The 17,422-nt window shown below is 36.8% G+C and overlaps 1 protein-coding gene across 4 annotated transcripts in view; it reads right to left on the bottom strand.

The window, feature by feature from the left end:
- HBS1L (HBS1 like translational GTPase) overlaps window positions 1-17,105 on the bottom strand; it is an 85,650-nt gene extending 68,545 nt beyond the window's left edge. For 2 of the 4 annotated variants that reach the window (XM_028125317.2, XM_028125318.2), the window contains exons 1-4: window positions 16,925-17,096; window positions 13,015-13,080; window positions 5,126-5,254; window positions 4,426-4,620 (exon numbers count right to left, since the gene is read on the bottom strand). In XM_028125317.2, the coding sequence (XP_027981118.1) occupies window positions 4,426-4,620; window positions 5,126-5,254; window positions 13,015-13,080; window positions 16,925-16,967 (433 nt within the window). In that variant the 5' untranslated portion in view covers window positions 16,968-17,096. Of the gene's footprint in view, window positions 1-1,589; window positions 3,173-4,425; window positions 4,621-5,125; window positions 5,255-13,014; window positions 13,081-16,924 lie in introns of those variants that run through there. The other 2 variants (XM_028125319.2, XM_088023869.1) reach the window with 2 other exon arrangements.
- Between the last annotated feature and the right edge of the window lie 317 nt (window positions 17,106-17,422).

Below are 17,422 nucleotides of genomic sequence, written 5' to 3'. Positions count from 1 at the left end.
ACTAATTTTATAAAATTACTAAAATGTTTCATCAAGGTTTAAGAGGAGGAAAACAAAATCAGCAGTTGGGATAATCCAAACTTTAAAATCGGCCATAAAACATAATGTGATTTATATGATCCCCTAAGCATCAGCATGATGTGCACTGAAATACGCAATTAAAAACAAAACCTGAAGACATCATGAAAAAGTGGTCAAGAACAATGAAGACATAATTCTGGCTTAAGTTTTCCCACCAAAACACTGGATATAAAAACATTACACACAGCTAAAAATATTGGAATGTCATTCTGAAAATCAACTGAAACAAGAAATACAAAAAAAAAAAAAAATTATCAAAAGCATAGTGAAGTAGCTGCCAGAGAAAAATATTTCTTTACTGGGAAAAGTCCAGCTCTATTTCATTTTCATTAAGAAATAACATTTTAGACACTATTTTTTCCTGCAAGAAATATTAATAATACACTATCAGCAAACTCTTATGTAAAAGACTATAATTCATAATTCATAATTTTCCTTGGTATTCCTGATTACTAGAAACTATGAAGTGTAAATTCACATTGGTCAGATGTTTTTCTTAGCATTAGTAATTCCTCTCATACTACTGATTTCTTCCTCTAAGGCAGTGGTTCTCAAGTAAAAGTAACACATCAAAATCACCTAGGGATTATTTTGAAAATACACATTCCCAAACGCCATCCCTCAGAGACTGACCATGTCTAGAGTGAAGCCACAGTATCTGTGTTTTGAAAAAATTCCCCCAGCGATTCTGATTGTTAGCTAAGGACCACTGCTTTAAAGTATGAATTACATACTTGTTCTAGCAATTAGAAGAGCTTTTATTTGGTCTACCACTGCTGAAACTTTGTCAGTGGAGTATACACAGCTGTCAGTATCAAAGAGGAAAACTCAACATTTCATTATTTACAGTAAAAAAAAAAAAAGGGTAAGAGATCTGATAAAACTATCTGTTCAGAAACATGCAACCATACTTGAAAACCCTTTCTATGTATTTATTTTAAAGTGTGCATTTAGGACAAATGGTTTTGAAAATGTATAAAAATAACTTATGTATTAATCCAACTTCAGTATATACATGGTCCCTTAAAGGATTTTCATTTTATTATCATCAAAAAATGTATTTCAACAACCTCCACAGTATTCTTAAAAGTCAGGAATTTTTAAATTTTTTAATAGAAAAATAATGAATGGGAATGATATCACTAATATTTTAAAATATAATTACATCTCACCTATGCTATGCCACGTATCATAAGAAAAATCTTTTATCACTGAACTTTAGTAATCCCAAGTGGCATTTTCATTTAAGAACGAAGCACAAAAATACTTTATAAAAGAAAATGTCTCATTGTAAAAACTTATAAAGTTGAATGCTTCAAACAAAAATATCTGAGCGGTTTGATTTCACAATATCAAGTTTCCAAATACACTTTGTAAACATACACCCATTTTAGGCTATCAACTTAAATAAAGCCAGTTATCACTAAAAGATATAGTAAAAAAAAAAAAAAAAATTTTTTTTCAGTGCAAAAATCATTATCAACTAAAGCTATCAACTGACTTAAGACAATTTTAATATAAAAATCACAACTTGAATCCCATAATATAAGGTAATTCTATAAAGACTTTAAATTAATTTAAAACAAAAGCTCTACAACAGTTATCAAGTTTTCCTTTTGTTACTATTCTCTAGTGAAAGCTTTCTTTTGATTAGCTTTTACAATGTCATCAGGAGATGCTGATTTGAAGTCAAATGGTGTTATTGCTATAAGAGGACTTATTTCTTTGTCCTTTATGTCTTGAACTTGTCTACTATAAAGAAAAGTCTTATACAGGTCAAGGGTGCGTCGCTTGCAGCTTTTCAGTGGGTAACGAAGACACAGTGTTGAAGCAAAAGCTGAAGGTCTAGCAGCAAGGGCCTTGGTCCAAGAGAGAGAAAAAGGTGGTTTCCTAGTCAAAGAGCCTTTATTGGTTTTCTTACTATCCTTAGCAGAATTGAAGCTTTTCCCTAACCTTGAACTTAAAACTTTTGTTTCTGATGTTGGAGCAACTGATTGGTCTACTGCATGTTTTGGAACAAAATCAGGGGTTTTTATAAGGACACTAAGATCAATATTTGAATCTATTCCAGGTGACCTCATTTCAGATAAACTGAGCTTAAAAGAATCCTTAATCTGAGAGTCGTCTATATCAATTGTTTCTGCAATCAAATCAGAAAGTGACAAATTCTCAAGGTCTCTTGTAGGAGAAGCTTTACAAAATGCCAAAGATGACAGAGATCCTGTTAATTCTGATATTCCAGTCGAAGATGGATACCGATTTGCTAGCTGTGACAAGGGAAAGGATCCCAAACTTAAATCTGTGAAACTGGAAGATGACTGGTTACAAAGATCAGATAAAGTAAAGCACTGGCTCGGATTGTTTTCTTTGTGCTCCTGCAATAGTTCAGCTAGGGATGGACTTTCACACTGAGAAAACTGCAAAGTGTCACTTTTTAAAATGTAATTCTTGGCACTTTGTTCAACTGAAGAAACACTTCCAACATCAGTCATTTTACTAGCATTTAAATTATCATGAGCCGTATTTTCCAATGAGCTAGTTAAGAGCGAAGGATCATTTAAATTTCCTATGCTGTTTTCTACTGGAATGTTTTGCAAATCAGGTAGCAAATTATTTTGAGTACATAAAGAGTTATTAGGTGTTATGTTCTTTATCATTAAGGATTTTAAATCTGGTATTTCTTTGAATGAAGAATCATCTTTGGAAACACATTCAGATTCATGAGGTCTTAACATATCAGCACCTAGATTCTTTGAAAATAGACTTTCCAGACTATCTGTGGTTGATAATCTGACTGATGGCTGACTTTTACAAGAATCTCTTGGCATATCATCAATTAGGTCAGCTAGTGACAGCTCTTTTGTTAACTTACATGATTCTAGTTTCTTTTCACTTTTAGGTCTGTCAGGTTTCTCTTTTTTATGGAGTAAATAGTGACTTGGTACAACTGAGGAATTAGGATATAATCCAGATTTTGCTACTGGGCCAGAAAAATCAAAGGATTTGCTACTACGATCCAAGTGGTTTGTGGATTGAGGACAAGAGCTTTGAACATTATCAGCTGAAACTTCAGAGGAAGATAATAAGACTCCTTACCTTACAAAAGCCATTAATTTTCAGATGAATAGGTTGACATATGCAGAAGACAGTCACAGCAACCAAAAGGAAACATGAAATGAGGCATTTAATTACTAAATGTTTCTTTTGATTATAACATGAATAAAGTGATCAAAGATTTGATCAGTATTTAATAAAAAGTGAACACTCTATAAAAACAATAATAAAGGAATTTTACCTTCCTTTAACCATCTAAAGTGACCTTCTTACTTTGTTCACTGATATATACAAATATAAGTACCAAGTTAGTCAGTATTCTAATTTTCACAAATTTTATAATGTGAGGATTTAACATATTTAAAGTATCATCAGAATTGTCAAATTCAAAATGTCTAAAAGGCCAATGAAATGAACTAGGTTCATCTTCTCCTATATTTTTAATGTATTAAAAACAAGCAAACAAATAACATTCTGTAATTTCTGGAAAAAAACTATTAATAAAGATAAAATATTATAGATTTCATTTTCATATGGTCATTTCATATAGATTCATTAAAAATGCCTCCCCATCAAAATACTTTTAAAATTTAAATAGAAAATAAAAAACCACCCTTATTTCATGGTAACAGACTGCATACAACTTTGTTATGGTAAAAAGGTAGGCCTCAGGATACAGGAAATATCAACCCAGTTAATAAATAACCATGCTCCTACTGGCAGATACCATACCAATTATTATAAAGATACCTCAATTCCCTTCTTATGCCAATTAAATTCGAAAAATAACCCCAAATTCTATAAATTTAAAATTAAAGATCTGGCTTTGAAATGCAAGAACAGTATAATTATGATACTTATAATATTTAAATAAAACTAATACATTTACAAATGCTATAAACATAAAGGTTATTTTTGTAATTAATTGTCTGGCTATTAATTTCCATCTCCTGAGCCATCAGAGTTAAAAAAAATAACAATCAAACAACTTTCTAAGCTACTGACAAGAAGCAACAAGTGTCTTGTCTTGTTTTTATCTGATTTTATTTCCCCCATATCTTGATAGTTAAAAAAGAAGCAGGGAAATAATAAAAAAACAAGCTTTAACAGAGGGAAGAAAACAAAGCACTCAGCTTAAAAATTCACAAATGGGAAAATCAACTGATGATCATCAGGATTACTGTAACATGCACAACTTTCTGCCCATTTTTCTAAACGGCTAAAGCAAATCAAAGCCTCTTTTAAAGCATTAACTGTAAAACAACTAAAAGAGAACAAGTAAAGGCATACCTTTTGCTATCTTCCCTGTAGATATTGCTCCCTCACTCTTGACCTTCCAATTTTGCATTTTATCTTGTTCCAGAATCACTGCCAAAGCCTTCTGCACATCAAACTTGTTCTTCAGAACTGCTTCAATCAAAGTGTCATCTGGCACAGCATCTCCAAGTACCTCTCTCATGTGATCAAGGCATGAATGAAGACGAGCTAGAACAGAAAATAATTAAAAGTCTTAAATGATGCCATGAAAGAACCCTCAATCTTCAAAACAAAACAAAAAAAAGATCTGAAACTATATTAGATGTCCAACTCTCCTCTTTCCCTGGCAAAAATTATTTGTAATGATTATATTTTTATCCACAATATACCTATCTTTCCCTATTAGAGCTCATGAAACAATAAACAATAAATACTGCTAAAAGAAAACAAATTACTGAAGTTTCTCTCTTAAGGAAATGAAGATCTCAGTCAAAAATTCCAGTTACTAAATAAGAGCCACACAACCAATTTTTCAACCACAGAGTTAACCATACACTCCTCGCAAAATATACTTAATAAAATGTAAATTTCCCTTGAAGATACAAGGGACATTTGTACCATTCTTCCCCAGAGTCACTATTAGGATCAATCACAATAAACCTGATCAATTCTGGTATATTGATCATCAATCATTTTCACACATGAAGCACAGATAAACTACTTTTTACTATACCTTGATCAATTCCACTCAGCTGATGGTTCAAAAGAGAATTGGAGGACTCTCTCAGATCTTCGTAATCGTATTCTTCTAGAGGCTCAACAAGTGAAGGTTTGTCGCGCCGCGAGTAAATAAACTGAGCAGCTAGAACAGAAAATGATGGAAGAATGCTGTAGCACAGCCACTTCCCAATAAGTCTTTTTTTTTTCCAACAAAGTTAAAATAGAAATTAAAGATTCTGACCTACCACCTATGGCCATTTACCCACATTCTACAATAATGGATAATAACAAAAACAAACGAAGACAAAACATACCATACCCCACGCAGATGTCCTTAGTAACTATTCAATGGCCTCCTGCAATCATTCTCCTTCTTTCTTCCTATCTCCGACACCTCCACCAAGCTGACTTTCGCCACAGTTTCCAAATACTACCTTTCCTAACACCTCATCCCTGCCTACTACTCCATGTTCCATGCAAAATGTTCTCTTCTTTGGAACAAATATTTCAAACCACATACCAAACTTGCTTATTTGCATAATTAAGAAAGTACTAAAAACAAGTTAATTTTCACTTTCCGAGAATTGCTAATTTTGCCTGAACCCAACAGTTGACCAAAATCATAGGCCTTAACTTTTGAACAACTCCTGCTTTCAGTCAAACACTCTCTACACTATATGCTGGTGTCACATACCTAACTGACTTTCAGGTTGTGCCATTCTACAGCCGTGTCATCACTCAATATATAGCTGGTATTGTAGATTTCATTAAAAAGAGGAAAGAAAATATATGCCTGAGTATCATAAATAAAATACAAGTGAGCAAAGGAGAAAATCATCACACGCGCCCAAAGTGCTGACTCTTCCATGTCAGCTGGGTGCCCACTGAACTCAGTTCCTAGAGACTGTGCTCAATTGTGAAGAAATAAAATTAAAGAATAAGAAAGATAGAAATTTTAATACAGTATTCTACAGGCAAGGTGTTACTAGGGATTTTATATTATTGAGCTTTCTGGAAGAGCACATTAACACTCAAGTCTACTGCTTAGTGTTCCTACATTTAACTTTTGTTCATGTTTTCAAGAAGGCACTATCTGTGAAAGAAAGGGAAACTACATCCAAAGTTTATGGCTACTACATATAAATAATATACAAATAGACATTAGATAATACTATGGCTTACATAGAAGGCTGTAGCATAAGGGCTTTCTATACACAGAACAAATCAACGATGGCCTTACAGAGGAATAGGAAAGGCAAAGAAGAAAAACATAATGATGTATTTTAAAAGCCAAAAGGGGGTGCCTCGGTGGCTCAGTCGTTAAGCGTCTGCCTTTGGCTCAGGTCACTTCCCCACATCGGGGTCCCTGCTCAGAGGGAAGCCTGCTTCGCCCTCTCCCACTCCCCTTGCTCGTGTTCGCTCTCTCGCTGTGTCTCTCTGTCAAATAAATAAAATCTTTAAATAAATAAATAAATAAATAAATAAATAAAAGCCAAAAAAGTAGTATAGATAACAAGTGCCACAGGAGCACAGAAGATTAAGTAATCACTGAAGATTGACACAGTTCTAAAAAATGAGGTAAGAGTATCAGAAAAACTGAGGAAGAGGTAGAAGACATCTTGGACAAGGAGAACAAATAAGAGAGCAACAGAACAGCTGAGAGAATTCAATCTATTCAGTTATAAGGCATGCTACCTCAACAAAACCTATTCACACCAAATGGTAAAGAGGAGAATGATGAGGGTGTAACATTCAAGTGCTTTGGTTTATTTTTCCCCCAACACTTCAATGTTCAGTATCATCACCTGATAGCAGCAGGTACAAAGTAACACCCACCACTGTAACTATAATGGTACTGCAATGCCAGAGAGACCCACAGCCTTCCTCTTGGCTCAGTTCGGAGGACTTGTGTCTTGCTTTGTGCATGCTTACTGCTTGGCTCTCCAAGATCTGTGATCATTTGCCTTTGCAACATTAGTCATTAGTTCAACTCTTTCTCACATTTCTATTAAGTTTTTTACCTTTTTTTAAACTTTTTTAAATCTCCTATATTTACTGGAATATTTCTTTATCAGGAAGTTAATGTATCTTTTCAAACGTGCAAGCATTTTTATTAAGATTACTGTTTTTGCTAGTACTTTACAGGCTGACTGATCTGTCATGATCCCATTTTTTCCCAGATGTTGTTATTTTCAGCATACAGTTTTGAAGACCATAAGGTTTTTCAAGAATACACATTATTATGCTGTATATATTTCTATTTAGCCCCCTCTAGTACAAGGAGAATAGAACACTATTATAAATTCAGCATGGCTAAACAGAAGAGACTCTCTAAGATGACCACTATTTTCATGTTAAAATCTCAGAATGAGGATGTGTCTTACAATCAAATGGCATCTCAACATTATGTAATACTTAGACTGACAGGAGATTTACTTTAAGTGGTACATAAAGTTACAATATGCCTTACATTCTGTGGCATCTTAGATTTAATAAAATGTGGTAGTACTAAAAAAAAGTAAACTGGGTCACTTTGTGCCTGGTGATTTACAAATTATTTTCCTAGCTATAATAAACTACTCAGTTTAGCCTAAAAGTAACAAATATACTTTCCCCAACTTCCTCTGATAGCTTTCACCTGTGAGAAAAACCCCAAGAATAATCAAAAATTAAGTGAGGAAAAAATCAGATTATTTCCCTCAACAATTTTCACTTAGGAAATCTGGACAGGAAGAAAAAGTTGTCAATATCCAGGCTACAACTCAACCTCAGAGGAGCTATTTTTTTTCCAGGGGGAGTGGAGGGTTCCTTACCCCCGATCCACACACAAATCCAACTCAGAAACCTATACTTTGGCCACTGTTTTGGAAGCAGTGTTGGCTAGATTTGCTGGCAAGTGGGGAGGGAAGGAGGGTAGACTAATTCCCCAGGGAAAATAACTACTAGTGGGGAAAAACAGTCCAAATCTTTGAAGTTGAAATGAAAGCCCAAAAGGCAAGAAAAACAATAAAAGAGTAAGAAAAAAAGCAATGGAGAGGAAAGGATAAATATAAAATGCTCTTCGTTTCTAAATTAAATCACAAACTTTGATGGGAATGCTTTTTGAAAAACTGGGACACCCATGGTGACTTTTAAAACTTAAGGCAGTTTAACAAATAAAAGTTCAAAGAATTTAAAACCTGACCCCTACAACTGCTCCAAATTGTTTCCTTAACACCTTAAAATAAAAATCATGTAAGAGGCACTCATTAATGACACAGCTGTCTGGGCTTCTTGCTCTGGAGGTTCTGATTCAGTGATGCTGGAAATGGGGCAGTGAATCTGTATTTTTAAAATGTCTCCCAGCTGACTGATATCATCAGTGAAGATTAGGAAACACTGGCCAACAAGTCCCCCCGTAGTCCACTCTGCACAATCATCAATTCCCTTCAGGAAATACAGCCCCCTCACTCAAAATCCTTCAAAAAGCTGACATGACACACCTACAATTAAAAACTGCCTTCCACAGATTGCCTACTTCCTTTCCCAGTCCTCTCTCCTGCTGCAACTACATTAATCATGTGAGTGTTCTCAAATAAGCCTCACATAGAGGCCACTGCTCAAGCACTATTTTCTTCCTCTGAAGAAAGCCATTCCTCCTCCCAAATTTACCAGTTCAATCTCCCCTCCTTCCAGAAGCCTTCCCAGACTCCTTCATGCGGAATTATGGCTTCACCCACCAGATTCACCCACAAACCACTGTGGCACGTTTAAGAGGACTTTTAACATGCTACCTATCTAGAATCGGGTTTTTCTTAGACGTTAACTGATGGCTCAATAAAGATTTTGAGTTGGAATGGACTAAATAAGGATCACTACTGTTTAAGTAACCACTGGAGGCCTTTTGACTGAGGTGGCTCCAGTGCCTTGATGACAAATGGAACACGAAGCCAGAGTCATTTACTATAAATGCCTCAGGAACAACCAATCACAAAAGCCAACCAGGCTTTCCCAAATAATGCAACCCTTAAGCTACAGCCAATCAAATAATTTCTTTGCTTTGTTTCCATCTTCCCTATAAAAACCTTGCCCCTAGCTCTGTTCCAGTAGAGCACGCCTAACCACTTCCAGTTTGGAGTTACCTGATTCAAATTGATGTTTGCTCAAATAAATTCTTAAAAATTTCAATATGCTTCAGTTTATCTTTTAACACTTCTAATTTCAGTAGGCAAAACAAAACCCATAACTGTTCAAACAAAGTTATATATATAGGTTATTTTTGCCATCTCCAATTCCTTGCCATATGTTCAATATTCAATATCAAAAGTCAATCTTTCCAAAGGAAAAAAAGCTGTAACATTTAGAAATTACCTTTCCATCACGGAAACTGTGTTTAGTAGAGTTCAAAAAAATACAAGTGCTGATTAATTTTTTAAAAATTCCAATAACTGATAAAATCACTCAATTATCAGAATTCATTAAGACCATGAATATGATCATCTCTTCAATGACACTGGCTGTTTAAAAACAGAGGATCCTTCTAAAACTATTCATTTTTTTACTGAAAATCACTTGGAAAATATACTACTAAAGAGGAAAAGTTTCTGATCTAATATCACTATGTTTTGAAAAATTAAAAAATCCAAAACCACGTTTTTTGTTAAAAATACAGTCTGTCACAGAAAAAACTCAAAACCATTTAACTGTATCTCCTGCTTCAATAATGTCATTGATGGGGCGCCTGGGTGGCTCAGTCATTGAGCGTCTGCCTTCGCTTCGGCTCAGGTCACGATCCCAGGGTCCTGGGATCCAGCCCCACATCGGGCTCCCTGCTCCGCGGGAAGCCTGCTTCTCCTTCTCCCGCTCCCCCTGCTTGTGTTCCCTCTCTCACTGTGTCTCTCTCTGTCAAATAATCGACTTCCCGGAGTGTACAAAAGTAACTCAAAGAGCAAAACTGTCCTAAATATGAACCACACACGACACACATGAAGAGCTATGAGAGACACAAGAATAAACTGACCTCAAGAAAGCCAGACCATGAGTGCAAATCTCAGAAAAACACGCTCAGAATGTCTGACTTGGTGTAGGTGTACCATCAGTTCCCAACACAAAACTAAGCATGATTTATCCAGATAAGCCTAGATAAATCAATGTGTTTACCTGCAAGATTAAGATGTCTTTCAGTAGTTCCTCCCTCTGTAAAGGTTCCCACCCTTGTGCAACTTCTAAATCCTGTAGACCTTAACTCCTATAATTATCTCTTGAATCTACCTCCAAATCTAATGCTACCACCTTTGTCCTAAACAAATGATTCTCAAAGCAAGCATCAACATACCATGGAGTGCTTGTTAAAACAGTAGCTGTGCACCACTCTTGAGTTTCTGACTGGAACGGGGCCAAGAATGACTCTTCTAATAAATTCTCAAGTGATGTTAATGGCACATGGACCACATTTTGAGAACACTGTCGTCAAATATCCCCATCTCTAGATTAGCATAATAACCTCCAAACTAATCTATAAATATCCACTCATGCACCACCTTCAATCCAGTCTCTACTATGTAGAAGGGATTTTTTAAAAATTCCAATCTAATTATCACACCCACATCATCTCATTTCATGAGCATGTCATACTCTCTATTCCACTTACAATATGAGTGATGAAGTTAATGCTACCAGCTATCACTGTATCACCTCGTCAACCGTGACAGCATTATTACAGGAGCCCACAAGGGTTAACCCATTAAGTTTTTTTTAACACTGCAAATGGCGGGGCACCTGGGTGGCTCAGTTGGTTACACGACTGCCTTCGGCTCAGGTCATGATCCTGGAGTCCCGGGATCGAGTCCCACATCGGGCTCCCTGCTCAGCAGGGAGTCTGCTTCTCCCTCTGACCCTCCCCCTCTCATGTGCTCTCTCTCTCTCTCTCATTCTCTCTTTCAAATAAATAAATAAATCTTTAAAAAAAAAAAAACTGCAAATGGCAAGTGTCTGGGAGGTTCCATGGACAAAATGAAATTTCTTTTATTCCCAATCCCTACAAAATGTGGCCTTGTACCCCTGCATAGGGAGCTCTAAAGGAATGCTGATGAAGCCATCTCTCAGCTTCAAACCCAGCCTTCTTTATTCTGCTTTGTGATGCTGGGGTTGCAGTCTCTAGGAAGTTCATTTCTTCGACAGCTGACTCCCTTTTAGGATCAGCCAACAGAGGAGATGCTAAAGGGAGACTGAAGGCCAGTGGAGGAAAACATACGCTCCTTTCCTTTTTGCTTCTTGTGCAGCCCCCTCTGCCCCAGCAACACTGCATGCTGCAGTAACAGTAATTAGTACCAGTGAGCAGTTGGCCCAAAACTCCCAGAACCAGCTTCCATGTGTCCCCACCCACATCCCTCAGACACCACACCATGACCAGAAAATTCCCTCTTCAAAAGACTGAATCCCAGCTTCACAGGGTCCTTTTGCAGACACCAGTACTAGCCATGCAGTGTTCCCCTCCTCGGAGGGCTGAGTCCCCATTCCATAGTCCTTCCTCTGAATTTCAGAGGCAAAGCAGAACCCTCTTCTCACAGGTCTAAGCCCCAACTCCAAGAAGGACCTCTACAAGCTTCTAAAAGGTTGGGCCTGACCTCACCCATTTGCTCCTCTAGAACTAGGTAAATCCTTCCTGAAGTCACCACCTCCTTGATATTTTGCTTGCCTTTCTTGCATTTTTTTGTTCTTTAAAACCTGGTTAACAATTTCTTGTATTAAATTCTCTCTGACAAAATAACTGGTGCAATTTCTATCTCCTAACAGGATCGTGACTGGTAAAAGTGTAACACTAGACCAAGAGAGGAAAGGCCTTGATTAGTAAGGCTAAATGAGAAAAGTACAAATAAAGAGCTAGATGCACTTCAGAGGAACAAGCAACAGGATAAGAGATGGCAGAAAGAGGAGAGGTGCTAGGACACCTTGTGGAATATCTATGCTTTATAAAGAAAAAGGAATTCTACAAAGTCAGAAGGCACATATTTGGTCTTCAGAGACTAAAAGTGTGATTAAAGTAGGCACAGGGGTACAGGACAGCTCCGTAGACTATATGGTATTAAAAACAAGGTGGATTTTGATACAAACGTTAATTGTATTAAGCCTTTAAACTCGTAGAAAATGAGTTTTGTGAATTACATTTATGTTGTACATAACTGTACTTAATTTTACCCTTTTGTGGCACAGTAAAATTCAGCAGGGCATTTTAACCAACTAGTTATAGAGTAGGCTGAAATTTGAAGACAAATATATTGTTAGGGAAATTAGGAGAAAAGGTCTGGTCAAAGACTATGTCTTTACTGAAAATCAGAACATATGAATGTTTCATGTTTTCTTTATATGGTGGCAAAGAAGAACTCTTTCAGTGGGTAAGACAGGAGATGCAGCTCTGATGTGGAGTCCTTACAGGAATGTGAACTCTAAATCACTCTGGCTCCGGGAGGACTGACCTATATATATTTGGTTTACTTAACAAACTGTTTAATGGTAGATAAACTGAAGTACTGTATGAAGGGAAGTTTATGCATAACACCTCAATGCTTCTAAGATTTAAGAGATTCCTGAGTATATAAAATTAATTGTTACCAGCCTTCAGAAGTTCTAGATTTTTATTACTGACTAAATTACCATTTCAGTACAATTCAGATTAATTGCAAGTTACAAAAAATATTGGAAAAAACATAGTTTTCAAAGTTTTCTTCAAATGTTTAAAACTTAGATTCTATTCATGGGTAAAGAAATGTTTTATACACCTTTAAAAGTTAAAGACATCATATTTTTAAATGTTACATAATATTATACTCTTATGGAACACTCTAATCCTAGAATGACAATAATACTTACTTAACATTTTTTAACACCCAAATAATGGAAATCAAATTATTTTTTAAAAGTCACCTGTTGATGGCGAAATACAATAATCATCCTCTACAGACTGGCCATAGAGATCATCATCTTCAAAATCTAAAATAAAAACACAAGAGATAAATTTTTCAAAAGTTTTATATTCTTAGTTATTAACAAGGAAGCATCTGAATTCTCTCCAAACTAAACTCTCCCTCAAAATTAAAGGAGCTTAGAATGTCTACTCTTCCAAAAAATTCTAAAAATTTTACCTATAAAGTAAATACTTTCTATATTCAGAGACATACATAATAGTTCTTCAGTTTTTAAACTAATTGGGTTTTATTAAAAATTTTCCAAGTTTTCACTGCATGTGATCAAAAAATAATAGTACCAGAGACCACAAACCTGAATCGTCTCTCCAGTGTTAAAATATGAAATAAGTCATCCATTCATTTTTTTCACCAAGTGCCCTTCTATGACCAAAGCATTTATTTCCCATAAAATTGACTAACACAGGGTATACAGACCATGAAAACAGTCTTTCTTCATGTTGAGCTAGTTAATTTCTATAAAAACCATCTTATCCTAAATTCCCTTATGCTCTCAGTTCATGCTAATTAGACTTTTTTTCCTACTGACTAAAATAAGCACTTTGCCCAGATTTTCCTAAGGTTGTTTTTTTTTCCTCAAGGTTCCAGCTAAAACGTCACCTATTTGCATACATCCTCCCTGACCACTCTGGTAAAGCAGCAAGCCCCGCTGCCGCTTTCACTCTCTCGCACACTCCTCCAATTGATTGTCTTCAAAGCACTATATCTGTTTCATTCCATGAAACTATAAGCTCCTTCAGGGAAAGGCTTTGTCTTAGCCAACTACCAGGCACATGATTGGAAGTAAATTAGCTTTCCTTTTATTATAAATTAATGAATCAAACAATTTAAAACTAAAACCCACAAAAAAAAGGTAAATATTGGGCGCCTGGGTGGCTCAGTCAGTTAAGCATCTGCCTTTGGCTCAGGTCATGAGCCTGGAGTCCCAGGATCCAGTCCCACACTGGGCTCCCTGCTTGACAGGAGTCCTCTGCTTCTCCCTCTGCTCCTCACCCCGCTCATGCTCTTGCTCTCTCAAATAAATTAAGAAAAAAAAAATTTTTTTAAAGATAAATATATTTACATAAATGCATTTATTCATTTGATAAACAGATTATGCCAAGGACTATTAGGCGTATCTGAGGGATATCAGTGAGTGACAGGTACATTCCCAGATCTCTATGAACCTAAAATCTAATAGGAAACACAGACACAAAAGCAGGCAATTGCAAAATTATATGACAAATGTTTTGAGACGTGAGACATATAGAGTGAATTGGGATCACACATATGAACAACAAAAACAGAACTGGGAGTGGGGTGGCTAGGGAAAGATCCCCCGGAATATAATATTTAAACAAATTCCAAAGGATAGTTAGCTAGTTTCTTAGGGTATTCATATAGCAGAAGCAGCATGTTTCAAGGGTTTAAACCAAATATTTACAGCAAAGAAAAATTAGATAAATGCTACTATTGGATAAAAATATGTAACAGTCTGGGGCGCCTGGGCAGCTCAGTCAGTTAAGTGTCTGCCTTCAGCACAGGTCATGATCCCAGGGTCCTGTGACTAAGCCCCACATTGGGCTCCCTGCTCAGCAGAGAGCCTGCTTCTCCCTCCCTCTCTGCTGTTCCCCCTGCTCGTGCGCGCTCTCTCTCTGTCAAATAATAAAATCTTTTAAAAAATATGTAACAGTCAATAAATTATTAGATCACAATCCCAAGTAAACAATCTATTAGCAAATAAATGAGCCATTTACAAAATATTATTTTTAGATATGAATGACCAACATTTTTACTAGGTCAGTTTTTCAACTGAAATTGACCCTAACAGTGCCACAATATAAAAAGATGAAGAGAATTCTTCCCTGGTATTTTTGTAAAGTGGTTCTTTTCCTCAACAAAATTCTGTAATATTTACTGCACAAAAAGCATTGTTTCACCTACTGGAGTAAATGTAACAATAGAGTAAATATAACAATAAGGTATGGACTATGCCCTCCTGGCACTTTTAAATTAATAGCTAATTTAGCATTAGCTAAAGGCCGTCATTTAAGTACTATCCAGATTACAGAGAACAAAGTGAAAGTTAAATAGAGGAACCAATAGGTTTAAAGCACACACTCTCTCTAATAACGTCATATTACTTTTGAGAATTTTCAAATTATTATTTGAAAATAATACAAAGAGGAAACTTTGAGAAAAAAAGAGAAATAAACTGAATCCTTAAAATGAGTAGAACTTTTATAAGCAGGAAATGGGGATGAACCTCCTATGCTATAGGAACAGATTGTTTATGATGTCATCAATTGTTCCAAAGAAACATGAAAAAGGACAACCTGAACTGGGGTTGCCCAGGTGAGATAATATTTAGCACTCACTCCCACAGGCCAAACATCTCTCCTCCAGGAAGACTTTCCTTCACATAGAAATCCTGCTTAAACTCCTCCAACCCACCCTGAATAAGGTGATCTCACTTACATAGCTCCCACAGCACCTTGGGAGTACTTTTTGTAGCATGTTATACTCAAATCATCTGTTACTTGTATATTTCCCCCTTTAGATTCCCTCAAGCATCTTATTATTAGTCCCCAAGGCTTAGAGCAGTACTCTAAGCACTCAATTAATGAAGAATAAGCACTCAATTAATGTTGGTTGAAGAAATTATAAATACTTATTTAAGAAATGAGTAAGTTGTCTGTTCATATTTTTTATATCATAACCTCAAAAATATCTCTCAGGCTAAAGTCATCTCTCAGGTAGCAGTGATTACATCCACTGCAACACTTAAAACGGCCTCCAATCTAAAGTGAACACCAGGAACCTAACATGTGACAGGCTGACTAGGTGACAGTCTCCAAATGTAGCACAGGGTGTTAGCTACAGTGTGGTTAGGGCAATACTGATGTTCTAGAATTATCGTCCAGCAGTGCCAATAACAGCCACCAACATATTAAGCACACTTACATGATCTGCACTTTAAAAAGTAATAGGTCTTTACTCCTTTTTTGCACTCCTTCATATTTATTATTTTAGTTGGCATGATTATCCACTGCATAGAGATAGGCGCCTACCCTAAACTAATTCTAACTCCTTTTAAACTCCTAGAGAACATATGCACATTTTTTATTTCATTTTTTTTAAATCAAGAAGTATGTTCCGGAGCCCCCTTGTTTCTAGTATTGTTTTTTTTTTCTCCCATTCCAAAATACATTTAAATTCAGCATTATCAGCCAAGAACTGAGTATACACCTCAAGATCATCTGATCCACTTATTCACTGGGCCTTTTATCTCTTTTTTTATCATCTCCTAAGTTTCCAATTTAAATTGAAACTCATAGAAAATAAGTTATCTGCTCAAGCCAGGTTCTGTACTAAGTATGTATAAACAAACACAAATAATTTACCACGTATATCTAAGTTACAGTAGAACAGTTGAATGTCAGTATGAAGTCAATCTGTCTTTTACAAATAAGCACAGTTTCATGGGCATTTTTGGAAGGGGGGTCGGAAGACACTACCTAGAAGTAGACAACTGTCTACCCGACCTGGGAGGAGACAATGGGAGGAAGAGATGATAATGCTTACGTGCACAAATATCACCATATCCCAACCTTCCCAAATGTCCTTCCCATACGACGGCGTGCAGCAACCTCCCCCTCCCCAAATAAAATTAATCCCAGAGGGCAGAAATCACGACTTAAAACAATGCCATTCGCTGGCACTCACATATATTGTTATTTTCTCCAACTGAGGCTACTGTGAATTCCAGCCTGGCACCACTAACGAGAAACACAGATCGAACTGGATGCCAACGGGCTGCGATCCCAGCTGGAACCGCGAAAATGACGTCCCGGCACGACCCTGCCACCTACCTTCATCGTAGTTATAGCCTCGGACATTCCGATGCCGGGCCATGGCGACGGAGAGGGCGTTCGCCACAGCCCCTTACAAAACACACGATTTAGATGCTGATAAAGCGCTAACTGCAGCCTGGACAACACATAGGCGCCATCTTGACTTCCGGCAGGCCTCTTCGCTGAGCGCCTGCGCACGCGCGACGTCTTATCTGCGCATTGAAAGACGGCAACGTCTCAGGGTCACCCGCCTCCCTGGGGCGCATGCGCAGACATGCGCACGGAAGCTGACTTTTAGCATAGCCCCGCCCACAGACAGGTTGATTGACAGAGGGCTCAAAGGGGCGGGATCCCAGTGTCTAGTTTGTGGGTTTGTACCAAAAACTTGGAGCCTGAGTCCTTGACCTACCTCGGCGTTCCAGGTTATTTCCCAAATCTGGTTTGAGATAATGAAGCTGACTATGTGCTCAAGAGAAGCAGGAAACTTATGTAACTTTCATCTTTGAGGCCTAGATA

This window comes from Eumetopias jubatus, unplaced genomic scaffold (assembly GCF_037043125.1).
Source record: "Eumetopias jubatus isolate StellerSeaLion01/CBP00866 unplaced genomic scaffold, mEumJub1_p1.0 scaffold_6, whole genome shotgun sequence".
NCBI lineage: Eukaryota > Metazoa > Chordata > Mammalia > Carnivora > Otariidae > Eumetopias > Eumetopias jubatus.
Note: the sequence above shows the minus strand (reverse complement) of the source record. Positions and strands in the feature narration are given on the sequence as shown.